Consider the following 18,718-nt stretch of genomic DNA (forward strand, 5'->3'; position numbering starts at 1 on the left):
GCACCACAACTACTGAAGCTCGTGCGCCTAGAGCCCGTGCTCCACAACAAGAGAAGCCACTGCAATGAGAAGCCCACACACTGCAACGAAGAGTAGCTCCCGCTGGCTGCAACTAGAGAAAAGCCCACGCACAGCAGTGAAGACCTAACACAGCCCAAAATAAATTAATTTTTTAAAAAAAAGAAGAAATAGGTAACCCAAATAGCCCTATACTTATTAAAGAAATTGAAAATTGGCAGACTGTTTTCCGAAGTGGCTGCACCAGTTTACATTTCCCACCAGCAACATGTAATGGTCTCAGTTTTACAGCCTTCCTAACACTTGGTTATTATCTGACTTTTTGGTTACAGCCATCCTAGTGGGTACGAAGTGGTACCTCATTGTGGTTTTGATTTGTATTTCCCCAATGACTAGTGTTGTTAAGAACTTTTCACTGAGCTCTGCCCACCAAAGCAACAGCCAGCTCTACCCATCACCAGTCCCTCCCATCAGGAAACTTGCACAAGCCTCTTAGATAGCCTCATCCACCAGAGGGCAGACAGCACAAGCAAGAAGAACTACAATCCTGCAGCCTATGGAACAAAAACCACATTCACAGAAAGACAGACAAGATGAAAAGGCAGAGGGCTATGTACCAGATGAAGGAACAAGATAAAACCCCAGAAAAACAACTGAATGAAGTGGAGATAGGCAACCTTCCAGAAAAAAAATATTCAGAATAAGGATGGTGAAGATGATCCAGGACCTTGGAAAAAGAATGGAGGCAAAGATCAAGAAGATGCAATAAATGTTTAACAAAGATCTAGAAGAATTAAAGAACATATAGAGGTGAATAGTACAATAACTGAAATGAAAAATACACTAGAAGAAATCAATAACAGAATAACTGAGGCAGAAGAACAGGTAAGTGACCTGGAAGACAGAATGGTGGAATTCACTGCTGTGGAACAGAATAAAGAAAAAAGAACGAAAAGAAATGAAGGCAGCCTAAGAGACCTCTGGGACAACATTAAACACAACAACATTCGCATTATAGGGGTCCCAGAAAGAGAAGAGAGAAAGGACCCGAGAACATATTTCAAGAGATTATAGTCGAAAACTTCCCTAACATGGGAAAGGAAATAGCCACCCAAGTCCAGGAAGTGCAGAGAGCCCTATACAGGATAAACCCAAGGAGAAACACGCTGAGACACATAGTAATCAAATTGGCAAAAATTAAAGACAAATTATTGAAAGCAGCAAGGGAAAAGCAACAGATAACATACAAGGGAACTCACATAAGGTTAACAGAGTTTCTCAGCAGAAACTCTATAAGCCAGAAGGGAGTGGCATGATAAAGTGATGAAAGGGAAGAACCTACAACCAAGATTACTCTACCCGGCAAGGATCTCATTCAGATTCGATGGAGAAATCAAAAGCTTTACAGACAAGCAAAAGCTTAGAGAATTCAGCACCACCAAACCAGCTCTACAACAAATGCTAAAGGAACTTCTCTAAGTGGGAAACACAAGGGAAGAAAAGGACCTACAAAAACAAACCCAAAACAATTCAGAAAATGGTCATAGGAACATACATATTGATAATTACCTTAAACGTGAATGGATTAAATGCTCCAACCAAAAGATACAGGCTTGCTGAATGGATACAAAAACATGACCCATATATATACTGTCTACAAGAGACCCACTTCAGACCTAGGGACACATTCAGACAGAAAGTGAGGAGATGGAAAAAGATATTCCATGCAAATGCAAATCAAAAGAAAGCTGGAGTAGCAATACTCATATCAGATAAAATAGACTTTAAAATAAAGAATGTTACAAGAGGGCTTCCCTGGTGGCGCAGTGGTTGAGAGTCCGCCTGCCGATGCAGGGGACACGGGTTCGTGCCCTGGTCCGGGAAGACCCCACATGCCGTGGAGCGGCTGTGCCCGTGACCATGGGTCCTGAGCCTGCGCATCCAAAGCCTGTTGCTCTGCAACAGGAGAGGCCACAACAGTGAGAGGCCCGCGTACCGCAAAAAAAAAAAAAAAAAAAAAAAAAAAAGAATGTTACAAGAGACAAAGAAGGAACACTACATAATGATTAAGGAATCAATCCAAGAAGATATAACAATTATATATGCACCCAACATAGGAGCACCTCAATACATAAGGCAACTGCTAACAGCTATAAAATAGGAAATCGACAGTAACACAATAGTGGGGGACCTTAACACCTCACTTACACCAATGGACAGATCATGCAAAATGAAAATTAACAAGGAAACACAAGCTTTAAATGACACAAAGTAGACCAGATAGATTTAATTGATATTTATAGGACATTCCATCCAAAAACAGCAGATTATGCTTTCTTCTCAAGTGCGCATGGAACATTCTCCAGGATAGATCACATCTTGGGTCACAAATCAAGCCTCAGTAAATTTAAAAAAATTGAAATCATATCAAGCATCTTTTCTGACCACAGTGCTATGAGATTAGAAATCAATTACAAGGGAAAAAAACACAAACACATGGAGGCTAAACAATACGTTACTAAATAACCAAGAGATCACTGAAGAAATCAAAGAGGAAATCAAAAAATACCTAGAGACAAATGACAATGAAAACACGACGATCCAAAACCTGGGGGATGCAGCAAAAGCAGTTCTAAGAGGGAAGTTTATAGCTATACAAGCCTACCTCAAGAAGCAAGAAAAATCTCGAACAAACAATCTAACCTTACACATAAAGGAACTAGAGAAAGAAGAACAAACAAAACCCAAAGTTAGCAGAAGGAAAAAGATCACAGCAGAAATAAATGAAATAGAAACAAAGAAAACAATAGCAAAGATCAATAAAACTAAAAGCTGGTTCTTTGAGAAGATAAACAAAATTGATAAACCATTAGCCAGACTCATTAAGAAAAAGAGGAAGGGCTTCCCTGGTGGCTCAGTGGTTGAGAGTCCGCTGATGCAGGGGACACGGGTTCGTGCCCCGGTCCGGGAAGATCCCACATGCCACGGAACGACTAGGCCCGTGAGCCATGGCCGCTGAGCCTGCGCGTCCGGAGCCTGTGTTCCGCAAAGGGAGAGGCCACAACAGTAAGAGCCCTGCATACCGCAAAAAAAAAAAAAAAAAAAGAGAGAGGACTCATCAATAAAATTAGAAATGAAAAAGGAAAAGTTACAACAGACACCGCAGAAATACAAAGCATCCTAAGAGACTACTACAAGCAACTCTGTGCCAATAAAATGGACAACCTAGAAGAAGTGGACAAATTCTTAGAAAGGTATAACCTTCCAAGACTGAACCAGGAAGAAATAGAAAATATGAACAGACCAATCACAAGTAATGAAATTGAAACTGTGATTAAAAATCTTCCAACAAACAAAAGTCCAGGACCAGATGACTTCACAGGTGAATTAACATTTAGAGAAGAGCTCTAACACCCATCCTGCTCAAACTCTTCCAAAAAATTGCAGAGGAAGGAACACTCTCAAACTCATTCTGTGAGGCCACCATCACCCTGACACCAAAACCAGACAAAGATACTACAAAAAAAAGAAAATTACAGACCAATATCACTGATGAATATTGATGCAAAAATCCTCAACAAAATACTAGCAAACAGAATCCAACAACACATTAAAAGGATCATACACCATGATCAAGTGGGATTTATCCCAGGGATGCAAGGATTCTTCAGTATACGCAAATCAATCAATGTGATACACCATATTAACAAATTGAAGAATGAAAGCCATATGATCATCTCAATAGATACAGAAAAACCTTTTGACAAAATTCAACACAAATTTATGATAAAAACTCTCCAGAAAGTAGGCATAGAGGGAACCTACCTCAACATAATAAAGTCCATATATGACAAACCCAGAGCAAACATCATTCTCAGTGGTGAAAAACTGAAAGCAGTTCCTCTAAGATCAGGAACAAGACAAGGATGTCCACTCTCGCCACTGTTGTTCAACATAGTTTTGGAAGTCCTAGCCATAGCAATCGGAGAAGAAAAAGAGAAGGAATACAAATTGGAGAAGAAGAAGTAAAACTGTCACTGTTTGCAGATGACATGATACTATATATAGAGAATCCTAAAGATGCCATCAGAAAACTACTAGAGCTAATCAGTGAATTTGGTGAAGTTGCAGATACAAAATTAATGCACAGAAATCTCTTGCATTCCTATACACTAATGATGAAATATCTGAAAGAAATTAAGGAAACACTCCCACTTACCACTGCAACAAAAAGAATAAAATACCTAGGAATAAACCTACCTAGGGAGACAAAAGACCTGTATGCAGAAAACTATAAGACACTGTTGAAAGAAATCAAAGATGATACCAACAGATGTAGAGATATACCATGTTCTTGGATTGGAAGAATCAATATTGTGAAAATGACTAGACTACCCCAAGCAATCTACAGATTCAGTGCAATCCCTATCAAATTGCCAATGGCATTTTTTACAGAACTAGAACAAAAAATCTTAAAATTTGTATGGAGACACAAAAGACCCCAAATAGCCAAAGCAGTCTTGAGGGAAAAAAATGGAGCTGGAGGAATCAGACTCCCTGACTTCAGACTATACTACAAAGGTACAGTAATCAAGACAATATGGTACTGGCACAAAAACAGAAATGTAGATCAATGGAACAGGATAGAAAGCCCAGAGATAAACCCACGCACCTGTGATCAACTAATCTATGACGAAGGAGGAAAGGATATACAATGGAGAAAAGACAGTCTCTTCAATAAGTGGTGCTGGGAAAAATGGACAGCTTACATGTAAAGAATGAAATTAGAACACTCCCTAACACCATACACAAAAATAAACTCAAAATGGATTAGAAACCTAAATGTAAGACCGGACACTATAAAACTCTTGAGGAAAACATAGGAAGAACATTCTTTGACATAAATCACAGCAAGATGTTTTCTGATCCACCTCCTAGAGTAATGGAAATAAAAACAAAAATAAACAAATGGGACCTAATGAAACTTAAAAGCTTTTGCAAAGCAAAGGAAACTACAAACAAGACAAAAAGATAACCCTCAGGGGCTTCCCTGGTGGCGCAGTGGTTGAGGGTCCGCCTGCCGATACAGGGGACGTGGTTTCATGCCCTGGTCTGGGAAGATCCCACATGCCGCGGAGTGGCTGGGCGCATGAGCCATGGCCGCTGAGCCTGCACGTCCGGAGCCTGTGCTCTGCAACAGGAGAGGCCACAACAGTGAGAGGCCCGTGTACCGCAAAAAAAAAAAAAAAAAAAGACAACCCTCAGAATGGGAAAAAATATTTGCAAATGAATCGACAGATAAATGATTAATCTCCAAAATATATAAACAGCTCATGCAGCTCAATATTAAAAAAACAAACAACCCAGTCCAAAAATGGGCAGAAGACCTAAATAGACATTTCTCCAAAGAGAGGACATACAGTTGGCCAAGAGGCACATGAAAGACTGCTCAACATCACTAATTATTAGAGAAATGTAAATCAAAACTAAAATGAGGTATCACCTCACACCAGTTAGAATGGGCATCATCAGAAAATCTACAAACAACAAATGCTGGAGAGGGTGTGGAGGAGAAAAGGGAACCCTCTTGCACTGTTGGTGGGAATGTAAATTGATACAGCCACTATGGAGAACAGTATGGAGGTTCCTTAAAAAACTAAAAATAGAATTACCATATGACCCAGCAATCCCGCTACTGGGCACATACCCAGAGAAAACCATAATTCAAAGAGACACATGCACCCCTATATTCATTGCTGTGCTATTTACAATAGCCAGGTCATGGAAGCAACCTAAATGCCCATCGACAGACTAATGGATAAAGAAGTTGTGGTACATATATACAGTCGAATATTACTCAGCCATAAAAAGGAACGAAATTGGGTCATTTGTAGAGACGTGGATGAATCTAGAGACTGTCATACAGAGTGAAGTAAGTCAGAAAGAGGAAAACAAATATCGTATATTAACATATATATGTGGAACCTAGAAAAATGGTACAGATGAATTGGTCTGCAGGGCAGAAATAGAGACACAGATATAGAGGACAAACGTATGGACACCAAGGGGGGAAAGCAGCAGGGGGTGGGTGTGGTGGTATGCTGAATTGGGAGATTGGGATTGACATGTATACACTGATGTGTATAAAATGGATGACTAATGAGAACCTGCTGTATAAAAAAGTAAATAAAATAAAATACAAAAAAAAGCAAGATGCAGAAAATGTGAATAGTATGACCCTGTTTTTGTAAAACAATAATAAAAAGATTTCATGTACATGTATATATGTGTAAAAAACAAAAAAAAACTTTTCATGTGCTCATTGGCTATTTGTTTATCTTCTTTGGAGAAATATTTATTCAGAGTCTGCCCACTTTTTAATTGGGTTGTCTTTTTTTTATTGAATTGGAGGAGTTCTTTCTGTATTCTAAATGTAAGGCCCTTATCAGATACATAATAGCACATATTTTCTCCCATCCTTTGGGTTGTGTTTTCATTTTTTTGAAAGTGTTCTTTGCAGCACACAAGGTTTTAATTTTGATGAAGTCCAGTTTATCAAATTTTCACTTGTGTGTTTGGTGTCATATGTAAGAATCCACTGCCAAATCCAAGGTCACAAAGATTTTGTCTAAAGTTTTATAGTTTTAGCTCTCCAATTATTTAAATTAATTAAAATGAAATAAAATGTAGAATTCAGTTCCTTAGTTGTGCTCCCACATTTCAAGTGTTCACGTGGCTAATATCTACCAAATAAGTCAGTGCAGGTACAGAACATTTCCACCATCACAGGAAGTTCTTTTGGACGCACAAACACTTTAAAGGAACGCAGTAGTAGAAAATGAGCTAAGGACTTGAACAGTTAGTTCACAGAAAGAGAAATGGGCAAGCTCAGGTACATAAAATTGTTTAATAGTTAAAGAATTCTAAATTAGGACAGAGACAACATTTTTAGTCCCCCAGATTGACTGTGTCTACTTCCTTCAGGTCTTGACTCAGAAATCACACCAGTGCGGCCTTCCCTTGCCTACCCTGTTTAAAATTTCAGATCTACCCTCTCCATTTCCTGCCTTTTCTCCTTAGCTCTTACCATTAGCATACCCTATATTTAACGTATTTTTCTTGTTTATTGTCAGTTTCCCCCCCCCTTCGAATGTAAAATCCATGAGAGCCTATTTTACTCACTATTTATTGTCTCTCCAATACGTTGGATATTCCCATGTATAGCAATATCTCAAATCCATGTTGTTGAATGAGAGCTGGCAAGGTGTAGAGAAACAAGTGCTCTCATACACTGTTCTCAGAGAGTGAATTGGTCCACCCTTTTTGGAAGCAATTGTGTGGTATGTAAAAGTCTCAAAATTGTGCTTGCCTTTTGACCCAGTATTTCTCCTTCTAGGTATTTAGCATAAGGAAGTAATTAAAGCTGTACACAGAGATATGGCTGGAATATTCAGCCACAATGGAATGCTTTTACCTGCAGTCAGGAAAACTCTTGAACTGACACTGTAAGGAATGTAGATTGTTTTTTTAAATATGGCATCAAGAAGTGTTTTGCAGAGCTATTCAAAAGAGATCTTCCTTTCCTTCCTAATGCTTTAGCATTTAAAAGTATGTCTCATTACTCACTTTTCTGGTCTGCTTCTTAAGTAAAACTAAAACTTACTTATACAATTTTTTCCCACAGGTCCCTTAATATGGACTTTGAAAATCAAGATAAGGAGAAAGACAGTAACAGTTCTTCTGGGTCTTTCAATGGCAACAGCACCAATAATAGTAAGGCATTTTATGACAATTAGCTTTCTACATGTAGTTGTCTTAATTTGATTCTTTCTATAACCCCAGTAGATGATTTACTGGGTTCAAGGATTATGTTTGGTATAATAATAAAATTAAATCTGTATGGTATAATTTGTTAAAGTCTTATGTTCTGAACCTGAATTACGGATTTCTTGTATAGTGCTTTTAATTCATGCCTAAAAACTTGCTGCCAAGATTTTTTCTTTTTTTTTTTTTTTGCGGTATGCGGGCCTCTCACTGTTGTGACCTCTCCCACTGCGGAGCGCAGGCTCAGCGGCCATGGCTCACAGGTCCAAGCCGCTCCGTGGCATGTGGGATCCTCCTGGAACAGGGCACGAACCCGTGTCCCCTGCATTGGCAGGCGGACTCTCAACCACTGCGTCACCAGGGAAGCCCTATTTTCTTTTTTTAAATAAATTTATTTATTTTACTTTATTTATTGTTTTTGGCTGCATTGGGTCTTCGTTGCTGTGTGCGGGCTTTCTCCCGTTGTGGCGAGCGGGGGCTACTCTTGGTTGCGGTGCGGTGGCTTCTCTTGTTGCGGAGTGTGGGCTCTAGGCACACAGGCTTCAGTAGTTGTGGCTTGCGGGCTCTATAGCACAGGCTCAGTAGTTGTGGCACACGGGCTTAGGTGCTCCGTGGCATGTGGGATCTTCCCGGGCCAGGGCTTGAACCCATGTCCCCTGCATTGGCAGGCAGATTCCCAACCACTGCGCCACCAGGGAAGCCCTCTTTATTTTCTTAAAGACGAACAGGATAGATGGGTATCTGCCTGCTTATAACTTCATTTAAATCCTTTGGTGAGGTTGATAATTTTGTAGGTGTTGATCATAAATTCATTTAGTGATTCTTAAAGATAGCTACTTGAAGTACTTGTAAAACTATTGTATCTTTTCTGATACTTAAGATTTTAAAGAATGTTTGCTTTGAAAAAACAGAAGTGTGCTATATGGCAAGTATTCAGCAGCATTATTCATCATAGCCAAAAAGTAGAAGCAACTGAAAGATCAATAAACTAGTTAATGGATAAACAAAAGATGGTATGTCCATACAATGGAATACTATTCAGCATTAAAAAAAGTTAATTACTGAAATATGCTCCAACATAGATGAACCTCAGAACACTGTTAAGGGCTTCCCTGGTGGCACAGTGGTTAAGAATCCACCTGCCAACGCAGGGGACACAGGTTCGAGCCCTGGTCCAGGAAGATCCCACGTGCCGCGGAGCAACTAAGTCTGTGAGCAACAACTACTGAAGCCTGTGTGCCTAGAGCCCGTGCTCTGAGATGAGAAGCCACCATGATGAGAAGCCCGCGCACCGCAACTAGAGAAAGCCCACACGCAGCAGCAAAGACCCAATGCAACCAAAAATAAAATAAATTAATTTTTAAAAAAATTGTTAAGTAGGGCTTCCCTGGTGGCGCAGTGGTTAAGAATCCGCCTGCCAATGCAGGGGACACGGGTTCGAGCCCTGGTCCAGGAAGACCCCACATGCCGCAGAGCAACTAAGCCCATGCGCCACAACTACTGAGCCTGCGGTCTAAAGTCTGTGAGCCACAACTACTGAGCCCACGTGCCACAACTAATGAAGCCCGCGCGCCTAGAGCCCGTGCTCTACAACAAGAGAAGCCACCGCAATGAGAGACCTGTGCAGTGCAAGGAAGAGTAGCCCCTGCTCGCCGCAACTAGAAAAAAGAAAGCCCGCGTGCAGCAACAAAGACCCAACGCAGCCAAAAATAACTAACTAAATAAATTAATTTTTAAAAAAATTAAGTAAAAATAGCCAGATAGAAAAACTACATATTGTATGAGTCCATTTATATGAAATTTCCAAAAAGGCAACTATATAGAGACAGAAAACAGATTCGTGGTTGCCTGGGGCAAGGGATGGGAAGGAGAATTAACAGTAAACTGGCATGAGGGATCTTCTTGAGGTGATGAAGATATTCTTTTTTTTTTTTTTTTTTTTTTTTGCGGTATGCGGGCCTCTCACTGTTGTGGCCTCTCCCATTGCGGAGCGCAGGCTCAGCGGCCATGGTTCACGGGCCCACCCTCTCCGTGGCATGCGGGATCCTCCCAGACCAGGGCACGAACCGGTATCCCCTGCATCGGCAGGCAGACTCTCAACCACTGCGCCACCAGGGAAGCCCTGATGAAGATATTCTGAAACTAGATTATAGTGATGGTTTCACATGTGGTAAACTTACAAAAAAAAAGGATTGAATTACACACTTAAACTGGGTAACTTTTATGATATGTAAATTGTACTAGAAAATTGGTAATGCTTATTATAGAAAGATAACTGAATTTAGAAGTAAGGAGACTTGATTTGATAATACTAAGAGATTGATATTGGGTACCTACCATGTGCTTGGCATTTATTAGATATTTTGAAAGATGCGAAAGTACAAGAGCTGGTACTCAAGCTGTCACGGAGGCAGTGTGGCCAAAATACTTCCCAAGGTGTTAAGAAAGTGCTAAGACAGAGCAAATACCACTTTCCATGCTATACCTAGAGCAGGTACTTTTTCTCATGGACCCTTACCATAGCCTCAGAATCTACTATCAATAGATCAGAGTAAGCACCAGAGGGAAGTCATTTTGACATCCATGTACAAAGAGAAAAAAGAGAAAGGCAAGCCAAAGTGAGCAACAGTGGGTCAACTTAGTAAGGGACTCTCCTGGAGAAAGTGAATTTGACATGAAACAGTGAACTTGGATTGCTGGAGAGGTTCCTCCAGGTGGGAAGAGCATATAATACAGGCACAGAGGAGGAGAATAAGCGTGACTTGTAGGACAAATCAAGGTCACCGCCTAATAAGGAGGAAAGACTGGAGATCTAACATAAAGTTTAATAGAATATTGATGGAGGATCTTAGAAACTAAATTGAAAAGAGATCACTTAATATCTATTTCATTTTCCCTAGTTATTATAATACCCCATCAACTAAATTATACTTGCCCAATTTTCACTGAGTTAAATGTGTTTCATTGTCCCCAGCAATGTAAAGTGGGCATGACAAATACCGTAAGTAGAATCATTTAAATATAATGAGCCTTTTCTTAAACTTATGACACACACAAAAACTTATGACGCAGATCCTTATATTAAGTAAAATACCATACCAGTAACTTCACAGGAACCAGGTAAAACCCAGTGTCAGTATCCAATTTTAGGGTTAAATTATTACATAGCAGCTTACCTTCTATCAATAGTTTAAACCAAATCACTACATACACTTGAAACTCCTTTAAATTCCTGTTATATAGCATATATACAAATGATGTACTTAAACCAGATTACAAATCTGTTGTGCATTGCATCACATAAACCTAAAAGAAATCAATAGTATGTATCTAAGTACCTTTTTATCCTCAAATAAATGGTTAAGTCAGTCTGTGCAGTGGAAGGAATTTACCTGGTAACATCAGTTTTGTATTTCTCATTGTTAATCAGCATCTAAAGAGTAGTTGGTGGTTGTTTAATGGTAATTTCCTTGAATCTACCTCTTGTGCTAAAATTATCCTCAACAAAAGTTATTTCTTCAGTGCCTAATCTGGGCCATGGATACCAAAAAGGATAAGCACAGACCAGGACAGAATGCAGTCCACTTCCACATAATCAGGAAAAACATAATGAAAGAAATGGCCATTGCAGAGAAGGCCAGTACTTGATCATGGAATATGGTATCATTCCAGTTTGAAGGGGTGGCATGGAAAACGGGATGCAGTCATCAAAAATCAAAGAAATAATAATAGCGAGAAAAATGAACAGAAACATGAGATGACGTAAGTGCTGAGGAGATTGAAATGCTTAACAATGAAGATTAACAAGAAGAATTGGGGGGAGTTCTAAGAAAAGGAGGGTATGACTTTAGCGTTAAGATTTTGCCAAGTGTTACGAACTAATTAATGAAGAAGAAAGTAGATAGATGTTTTTTAAAAGTTGCAGTTGCCTACTCCCAAAATACGAATCAAGGAATTTATGAAAAAGACATGAAAATTAGTGAACTACAGCTATGTATAACAGCGTGGATGTTTCTAACAATGTTGAGTGAAAGAAGCCAGACACAAAAAAATACATACTACATAATTCAGTGTATATAGTAAGTTCAGAAAACAGGCAAAATAAATATTAGTATTTTAGGATGCATGCTTGGTAGAAAACAAAGCAAATAAAAAGTACCGTAAAAGCCAGGATATAATAGTAGTTCTCTTTCGGAGAAAGAGAAAGAGCAGTGATTGGGAGGGACACAAGAAAGACTTTTGGCCATGGCAAGTTCTCTTTCTTGACCTGGGTGGTATTAGCCATGTGATGATTCAGTGAACTCTACATCTTTGTTTCATGTACTTTTCTGTATGTGTGTTATGTTTTACAGTAAAGACGGTTAGAAAGTGGAGGGGAGGGAGTTCCTTCCAGGTTCTCTCTGATTTTCCCTAACCTTGTTCTAACTCCCATCTTATCCCTGAATCTGCCCCAGGAAACCTATATAGAAATTTTCCCCTTCTGGCCCACCACTCCTTCATCTAATTAGCATTAAGAGGGTTTAAACAACAATAACAAAAACAACCCCCCCCCACCTCCAATTATCTGATACCTTGAAGTTCTTTACTAGGCTTCCCCTATAATTTATTTGAACTGTGAAGACTAATGGAGATGTACAGTTAGAATTCTCTTCATTAATAGAGAAACACATCTTAATCTCCCTACCTAGACTGCAAACCCCATAAGCTCTGGAAATGAGTTTAAAAAAAAACATCCTTGCTTCTCTCATGGAGGTGCAAAATCAGTAACTTTCATAAACAGTTATCAGTACTACATTGGTGTATTGCTCTGCAACCTGTTCACTAAATACAAAAAATAATGTCTCTGTACATAATTTTTAATTCCCTCATCATGCCTATTTCTTATGTTGATTTTGCCTTTAAAGGTAAAGCCACTGCAGTTGAGTAAGTCCGCCCAATTATGGCTGCTCTCTTTTGCTTTTGCTCTGTTTTGTTTTGTCACTGGAGTTTGGCTAAAATTTCTAATTAATTAGCTCCTTCCCCTTCAGGACCATTATTTCTAGACCTTTAGGAAGTGCAGTATTAAAGTTGTGTACATTATTTTTGGTAACATATTGTAAGCAACTAAAGGAGCTTCACTTGCCCTGTGACATTGCTGTTTGATAGACTCTCTTGGGCAGTCCTTCTGTAAAACTAATGGAAATAACGTCTAATACTTACTGGTTTAAAATCTGTGCTTTCAAAAAACAAAAATCTGTGCAGTCTATCTAATATTCTAGAAAGGTTCTTTGTATTCTGTTTCGCATTTTAATTGCAGACTGAACTTGGAAAATTTAGATTGATTATAAACAAATACTTCTCATATGCCTGCCTTAGTAAACAGTCTTTGTTCTAGCCAGTCATTTGATTTTTTTCCTTCTCATATTTTAAACCAGTATAATTAATCTGTAGACTATATGATGCTTTGTTTTACAGAAGGAGGGGATGTGGGTGTGTATTTTCAGATTTATAGATTTTTTTAAAAAGATTTGTTTCTTATATAACAAATAATCATTTATTTGAGAAAACGTTATTTTCTTTTGTGAAAGTCATCTGAAATCTAGCTTCCTCAAGTAGTTCTTTGAACTATTGTAGAGCACTCAAATAAAAAAAAACTAGATGAAATTTAGTTAGAGATTTCATAGAGTTTTGCCTTACAGATGCCCATAAGACTTTAAGATATGCACCCCCCCAAAAAAAAAAAAAAAAAAAAACCTATCCATGGGCCAAGATGAATGGGTTTGACTGCAGTTCAGGTCAGACTCTTCTCCAGATCATTTCTGTTTGTCTTGACACATGGCTCACTCTTCTGAAATTGAATTGCCCTATTCCTTAGTGAATTATTTGACTCATCTACCTAGCCAATAAGAAGCAATTTTGTTTTTTAGAAATATTTAATATTCATTTCACAAAAATCCCTAAATAGCTTTCTTGAGGACAGGTAAATTTGAATACTGATGAGCAGTTTTTGTTTTTAATTTATTTATTAGTTTTTGGCTGCATTGGGTCTTCGTTGATGCGCGCAGGCTTTCTCTAGCTGTGGCGAGCAGGGACTGTTCTTCGTTTCAGTGCGCGAGCCTCTCATTGTGGTGGCTTCTCTTGTTGGGAAGCATGGGCCCTAAGCGTGCAGGCTTCAGTAGTTGTGGCACGTGGGGTCAGTGGTTGTGGCTCACAGGCTCTAGAGCGCAGGCTCAGTAGTTGTGGTGCACGGTCTTAGTTGCTCCGCGGCATGTGGGATCTTCCCGGACCAGAGCTCGAACCCGCGTCCCCTGCACTGGTAGGTGGATTCTTAACCACTGTGCCACCAGGGAAGCCCCCAAAATAAAATCTTGTGGGGAGTTTTTCCTGGACCTACTAACCCTTGAGATTTCAGTTTAGTTGGCTCTGGGGTTGGGCCCGGGCACTGTGATTTTTTTTAAAGCTGTCCAGGTGATTCTAATGAGCAGCCAAGACTTGAGAACCACTGTGCTAAATCCTGCTCTATCCCAAGAGCTTCTGGTTCCCCCATTTATCTCCTATTTACTCTTTAAAATGTTCCCACAAAGAAATGTTTTTGATTTACTGTTTCCAGATATGTCTTGTTCTTCCCCCCTCCCCCACCAAAGTCAGTCCTCAACTATTAGCAACAATGGGGAAGAATGAACATGAGTACATTAAATCTACAGATGATGAGAAATTATTTTAGTCAGGGAGTTTAAACCACCTCTTTTACCAAACCTATATATACAGGACCACAGATGTACTCAAATTGACTAAAATGAATTTTTACTGCCTCTTAATGTTCTTGTTTGCTGTTTGTTTGTTTTGGCACCCTGTCATCCAGATGGTAGCACCAGGAGGTAGAAAGTCAATTCAACAAGTATTTCTTGGGCACCTACTATAATAAAGGCACTATGAGGACAGCAAGGAGCTCACAGTCTCACTGGGAAGGAGAGAATCCAAGGGCCTAGATAATCTATATTTTATATACTAATCCCTAGAACTGTCTGCATTTTATAGTTAATGTATCTGAAGTACATGGGCACAGTGTCTATTAGGTAAGTCGTTGATATGTCCCTTTTTCTCTTTCAGGTATCCAAACTATTGACTCTACCCAGGCCCTGTTCCTTCCAATTGGAGCATCTGTCTCTCTCCTAGTAATGTTCTTCTTCTTTGACTCAGTTCAAGTAGTTTTTACAATATGTACAGCAGGTAAATGAGTTCCTCTATCTGATCTTAACATTAAGCTGAAAGGAAATTTTTAAAGCTTTTTTAAAATCATCATTCAAAAATTAAGATTTATACACTGCACCGTGCAAGTTTTTCTTCATAAGTCTGGCTTTTTCTCCCCCAACTCCTCCTTGAACCGCTTGATACCTGTATCATCAGTTCAGTCCTGCAAGATACTTGATACCTGTATCATCCATTCAGACCTGCCAACCCAATCTGAATGAAAGGCCAGGGGTTGAAAACTCATGAGCTTTGTGGCACCAGAGCAGAATTGCTTTGGCTGTGGCTCCTTGTCTGCTAGGTTACCAGAAAGTCCAGTTTGGCAGAGTAGTCATGGGCAACCCCTACCCATGTTTCTGCCGATAGAAACACTCATAGCTAATCACAGCAGTTCAACTGTCAGCTATCTGATCAGTTTTCAAGCTGAGCGATGATGGACACGTGTGAAACATCAAAATGCTAGACTTGTTAGATCATACCCTGGCCCGCTGTTTATCATTTCTTGTTGAGATAGGTGAGAAAGAGAAAACCTACCAATGCTACCCCTACTTCAAATCAGGTAATCTTTTTTTAAGAGGTTGTCTGTGCGGTGCTAAAGAAAGATACTTTTCTTCTCTAGTTAATTAATACTATTGTATGCACTTGTCGAGAAAAGTATTCTGGGCAATGATTGTTTCCGTAAGTCATGCCATTTTTCTTATGCTTAGTAAAATAATAAACAACAAAAAAATTAACCATACGTTTTCTTTCTCTAGTTCTTGCAACGATAGCTTTTGCTTTTCTTCTTCTCCCGATGTGCCAGTATTTAACAAGACCCTGTTCACCTCAGAACAAGTAAGGACTTGGGATTTTCCTCTAAATTGTAAACTTGTATATGTATGTTTTTGTCTCATACTTGATAGCAGTATTAGGGGTCTAAATTTTTGGTATTGACTGAAGCACACAAATGCCAGCAGACTGGAAAGTGAAATGTTTGAGTTTTTTAAAACTGTAAGATAGTACTTCTTTTTGCACCTTTTCGTAGCAGAGGAAATGTAAACCTTAGGAAGTCAGAGTCACTGTAATATGCTTCCTTGCTTTGCTTATATTGAAAGATGAGTTTTCTTTTGAAGCAACGTTTTCATTCCTTTACTAGTTAATGGAATATGAAAATAGTGCTTGACTCAAACATTCTTTGCCTTTCATCTTTGATGACCTAGAATATATACCAGCCACTTGGGTTTAATCCCAATGTTCACACTTTAGCTCCTAAAGCCGTTGCTCCATGGAAACAAAATGCTGTGCTAATGAAGAATGCTGTATGCACTTAGGAAATCAGTCACTTGGGGCGGCTGATTTTCCCAGGAATTAGTGATAACCATAGAAGTACCATCTTAATTTTATTCATCTTTGCTTAATGAATTGAATTGTTGACTTTCTTCATTTTGTTTTCCTCCTAAGAATTAGAATTTCCCCTACATTTAGATTTTCTAAAGATTGATATTATCACTTTAAACTTCTCAATACCCATCCCATGTTGATAACTTGGGATAAAAAGTACATTATCTAATGGATGCAGAAGTATAATTCCTTTGAACTTTCTGTAGTTTTTTCCAAAGAGATTTGGGTATTTTGGATTTCTGGGTATCTACGTATTGCCTACTATTTTAATCTGGCCATCACAAATTCTGATAATGAAGAACCAAAGGAGAGTTTGATTATTGAATATAATTTATTGTCCAATACATGTTGTGTATTTTCCAGGATTTCCTTTGGTTGTTGTGGGCGTTTCACTGCTGCTGAATTACTATCATTCTCTCTGTCTGTCATGCTTGTCCTCATCTGGGTTCTCACTGGCCATTGGCTTCTCATGGATGGTAAGTAACTACTATGTGACAAGTTGAAATTTTAATATCATTTATGGTTAAATTTGTCCTCTCTTCCTCTACTTTCTGTGTTTTAGTAGTGGTACCTCTGATTACCATGAAAATTAGGTGTCCAAAGATGGTGTTATGTATCAAATTTTTTATTATTTTTACCTACATTCTTAAGATCTTTTTTAATAACAGCTTTTTGGGGATGTAATTCACATATCATACAATTTACCTATTTAAAGTGTACAATTCGGGGGACTTCCCTGGTGGTGCAGTGGTTAAGAATCCGCCTGCCAATGCAGGGGACTCCGGTTCAAGCCCTGGTCCGGGAAGATCCCACATGTCATGGAGCAGCGAAGCCCGCAAGCCACAGCTGCTGAAGCCCGTGTGCCTAGAGGCCGTGCTCTGCAACAAAGAGAAGCCACCATAGTGAGAAGCCTGCGCACTGCAACGAAGAGTAGCTCCCACTCGCTGCAACTTGAGAAAGCCTGCATGCAGCAATGAAGACCCAGTGCAGCCAAAATTAATTAACTTATTTTAAAAAAATAAAGTGTACGATTCGGTGGTTTTTAGCATATTTGCAGAGTTGTGCAACCTACACTACAATCACTTTGGGTTTTTTTTGTTTTTTTAATTTTTTTTTTTTTTTTACTTTTGGCTGCATTGGGTCTTCGTTGCTGAGTGGGGGCTACTCTTCATTGCAGTGCGCAGGCTTCTCATTGCGGTGGCTTCTCTTGTTGCAGAACACAGGCTCTAGGCACGTGGGCTTCAGTAGTTGTGGCACGTGGGCTCAGTAGTTGTGGCTCATGGGCTCTAGAGCACAGGCTAAGTAGTTGTGGCGCACGGGCTTAGTTGCTCTGCGGCATGTGGGATCTTCCTGGACCAGGGCTCAAACCCATGTCCCGTGCATTGGCAGGTGGCTTCTTAACCACTGTGCCCCCAGGGAAGTCCCCGGTTTGTTTTATTGTTTGTTTGTTTTTTAAATTCATTTCGGTTGCGCTCGGTCTTAGTTGCGGCTCACTGGCGCCTCAGTTGTGGCATGTGAACTCTTGGTTGCGGCATGCATGTGGGATATAGTTCCCTGACCAGGGATTGAACCTGGGCCCCCTACATTGGGAACACGGAGTCTTATCCTCTGCGCCACCAGGGATGTCCCCTACAATCAGTTTTAGAGCATCTTCACACCCACCCTCCAAAACCCACACCCAGTAGCAGTCACTTCCCCGTTCCCCCCACCCCAGCCCCAGGCATCCACTAATCTACTTTCTATCTCTGTGAATTTGCCTCTTGTGGACATTTTGCATAAATAAAATTACATATGACCTTTTGTGTCTGCCTTCTTTCACTCAGCATAATGTTTTCAAGGTTCATCCATGTTGTAACTTGTATCAGTACTCCATTCCTTTTTATGGCCAAATACTGTTTAATTGTATAGATGCATCAATTTTATTTATCCATTCATCAGTTGTTTCCACTTTTTTGGCTATTGTGAATAATGCTACTGTGAAAATTGGAATACAAATTTTTGTGTAGACGATACTTTCTTAATATAAATGGAATTATACTGTAATATAATATCCATATTATATATAAATATATGTGGAATATATAATGTATGTCATATAATATGTTGTATATGATAGAGATTTCTTTTGTGTAATAATATAAATACATGTCTATATCATTTTATAAAGGTACTAATAGCTAACATTTATTGAGTGCTTTTTATGCATTGGGCACTCTGCTGGGTGTTTTACATGGACTTTCTCATGTAATCCTGAATACAGCTCTTTGAA

The 18,718-nt window shown here is 39.3% G+C and overlaps 1 protein-coding gene across 2 annotated transcripts in view; it reads left to right on the top strand.

Annotated features, from left to right (window-relative positions):
* The window catches only part of SPPL3 (signal peptide peptidase like 3), a 117,938-nt gene that overhangs the window by 92,013 nt on the left and 7,207 nt on the right, over nt 1-18,718 (top strand). Inside the window, exons 3-6 of one of the 2 annotated variants that reach the window (XM_032602489.1) lie at nt 7,703-7,791; nt 14,932-15,051; nt 15,825-15,903; nt 16,813-16,925. In XM_032602489.1, the coding sequence (XP_032458380.1) occupies nt 7,703-7,791; nt 14,932-15,051; nt 15,825-15,903; nt 16,813-16,925 (401 nt within the window). The remainder of the gene's footprint in view (nt 1-7,702; nt 7,792-14,931; nt 15,052-15,824; nt 15,904-16,812; nt 16,926-18,718) is intronic. The other variant, XM_032602490.1, reaches the window with a different exon arrangement.

Source organism: Phocoena sinus, chromosome 14 (genome assembly GCF_008692025.1).
Source record: "Phocoena sinus isolate mPhoSin1 chromosome 14, mPhoSin1.pri, whole genome shotgun sequence".
NCBI classification, from domain to species: Eukaryota; Metazoa; Chordata; class Mammalia; order Artiodactyla; family Phocoenidae; genus Phocoena; species Phocoena sinus.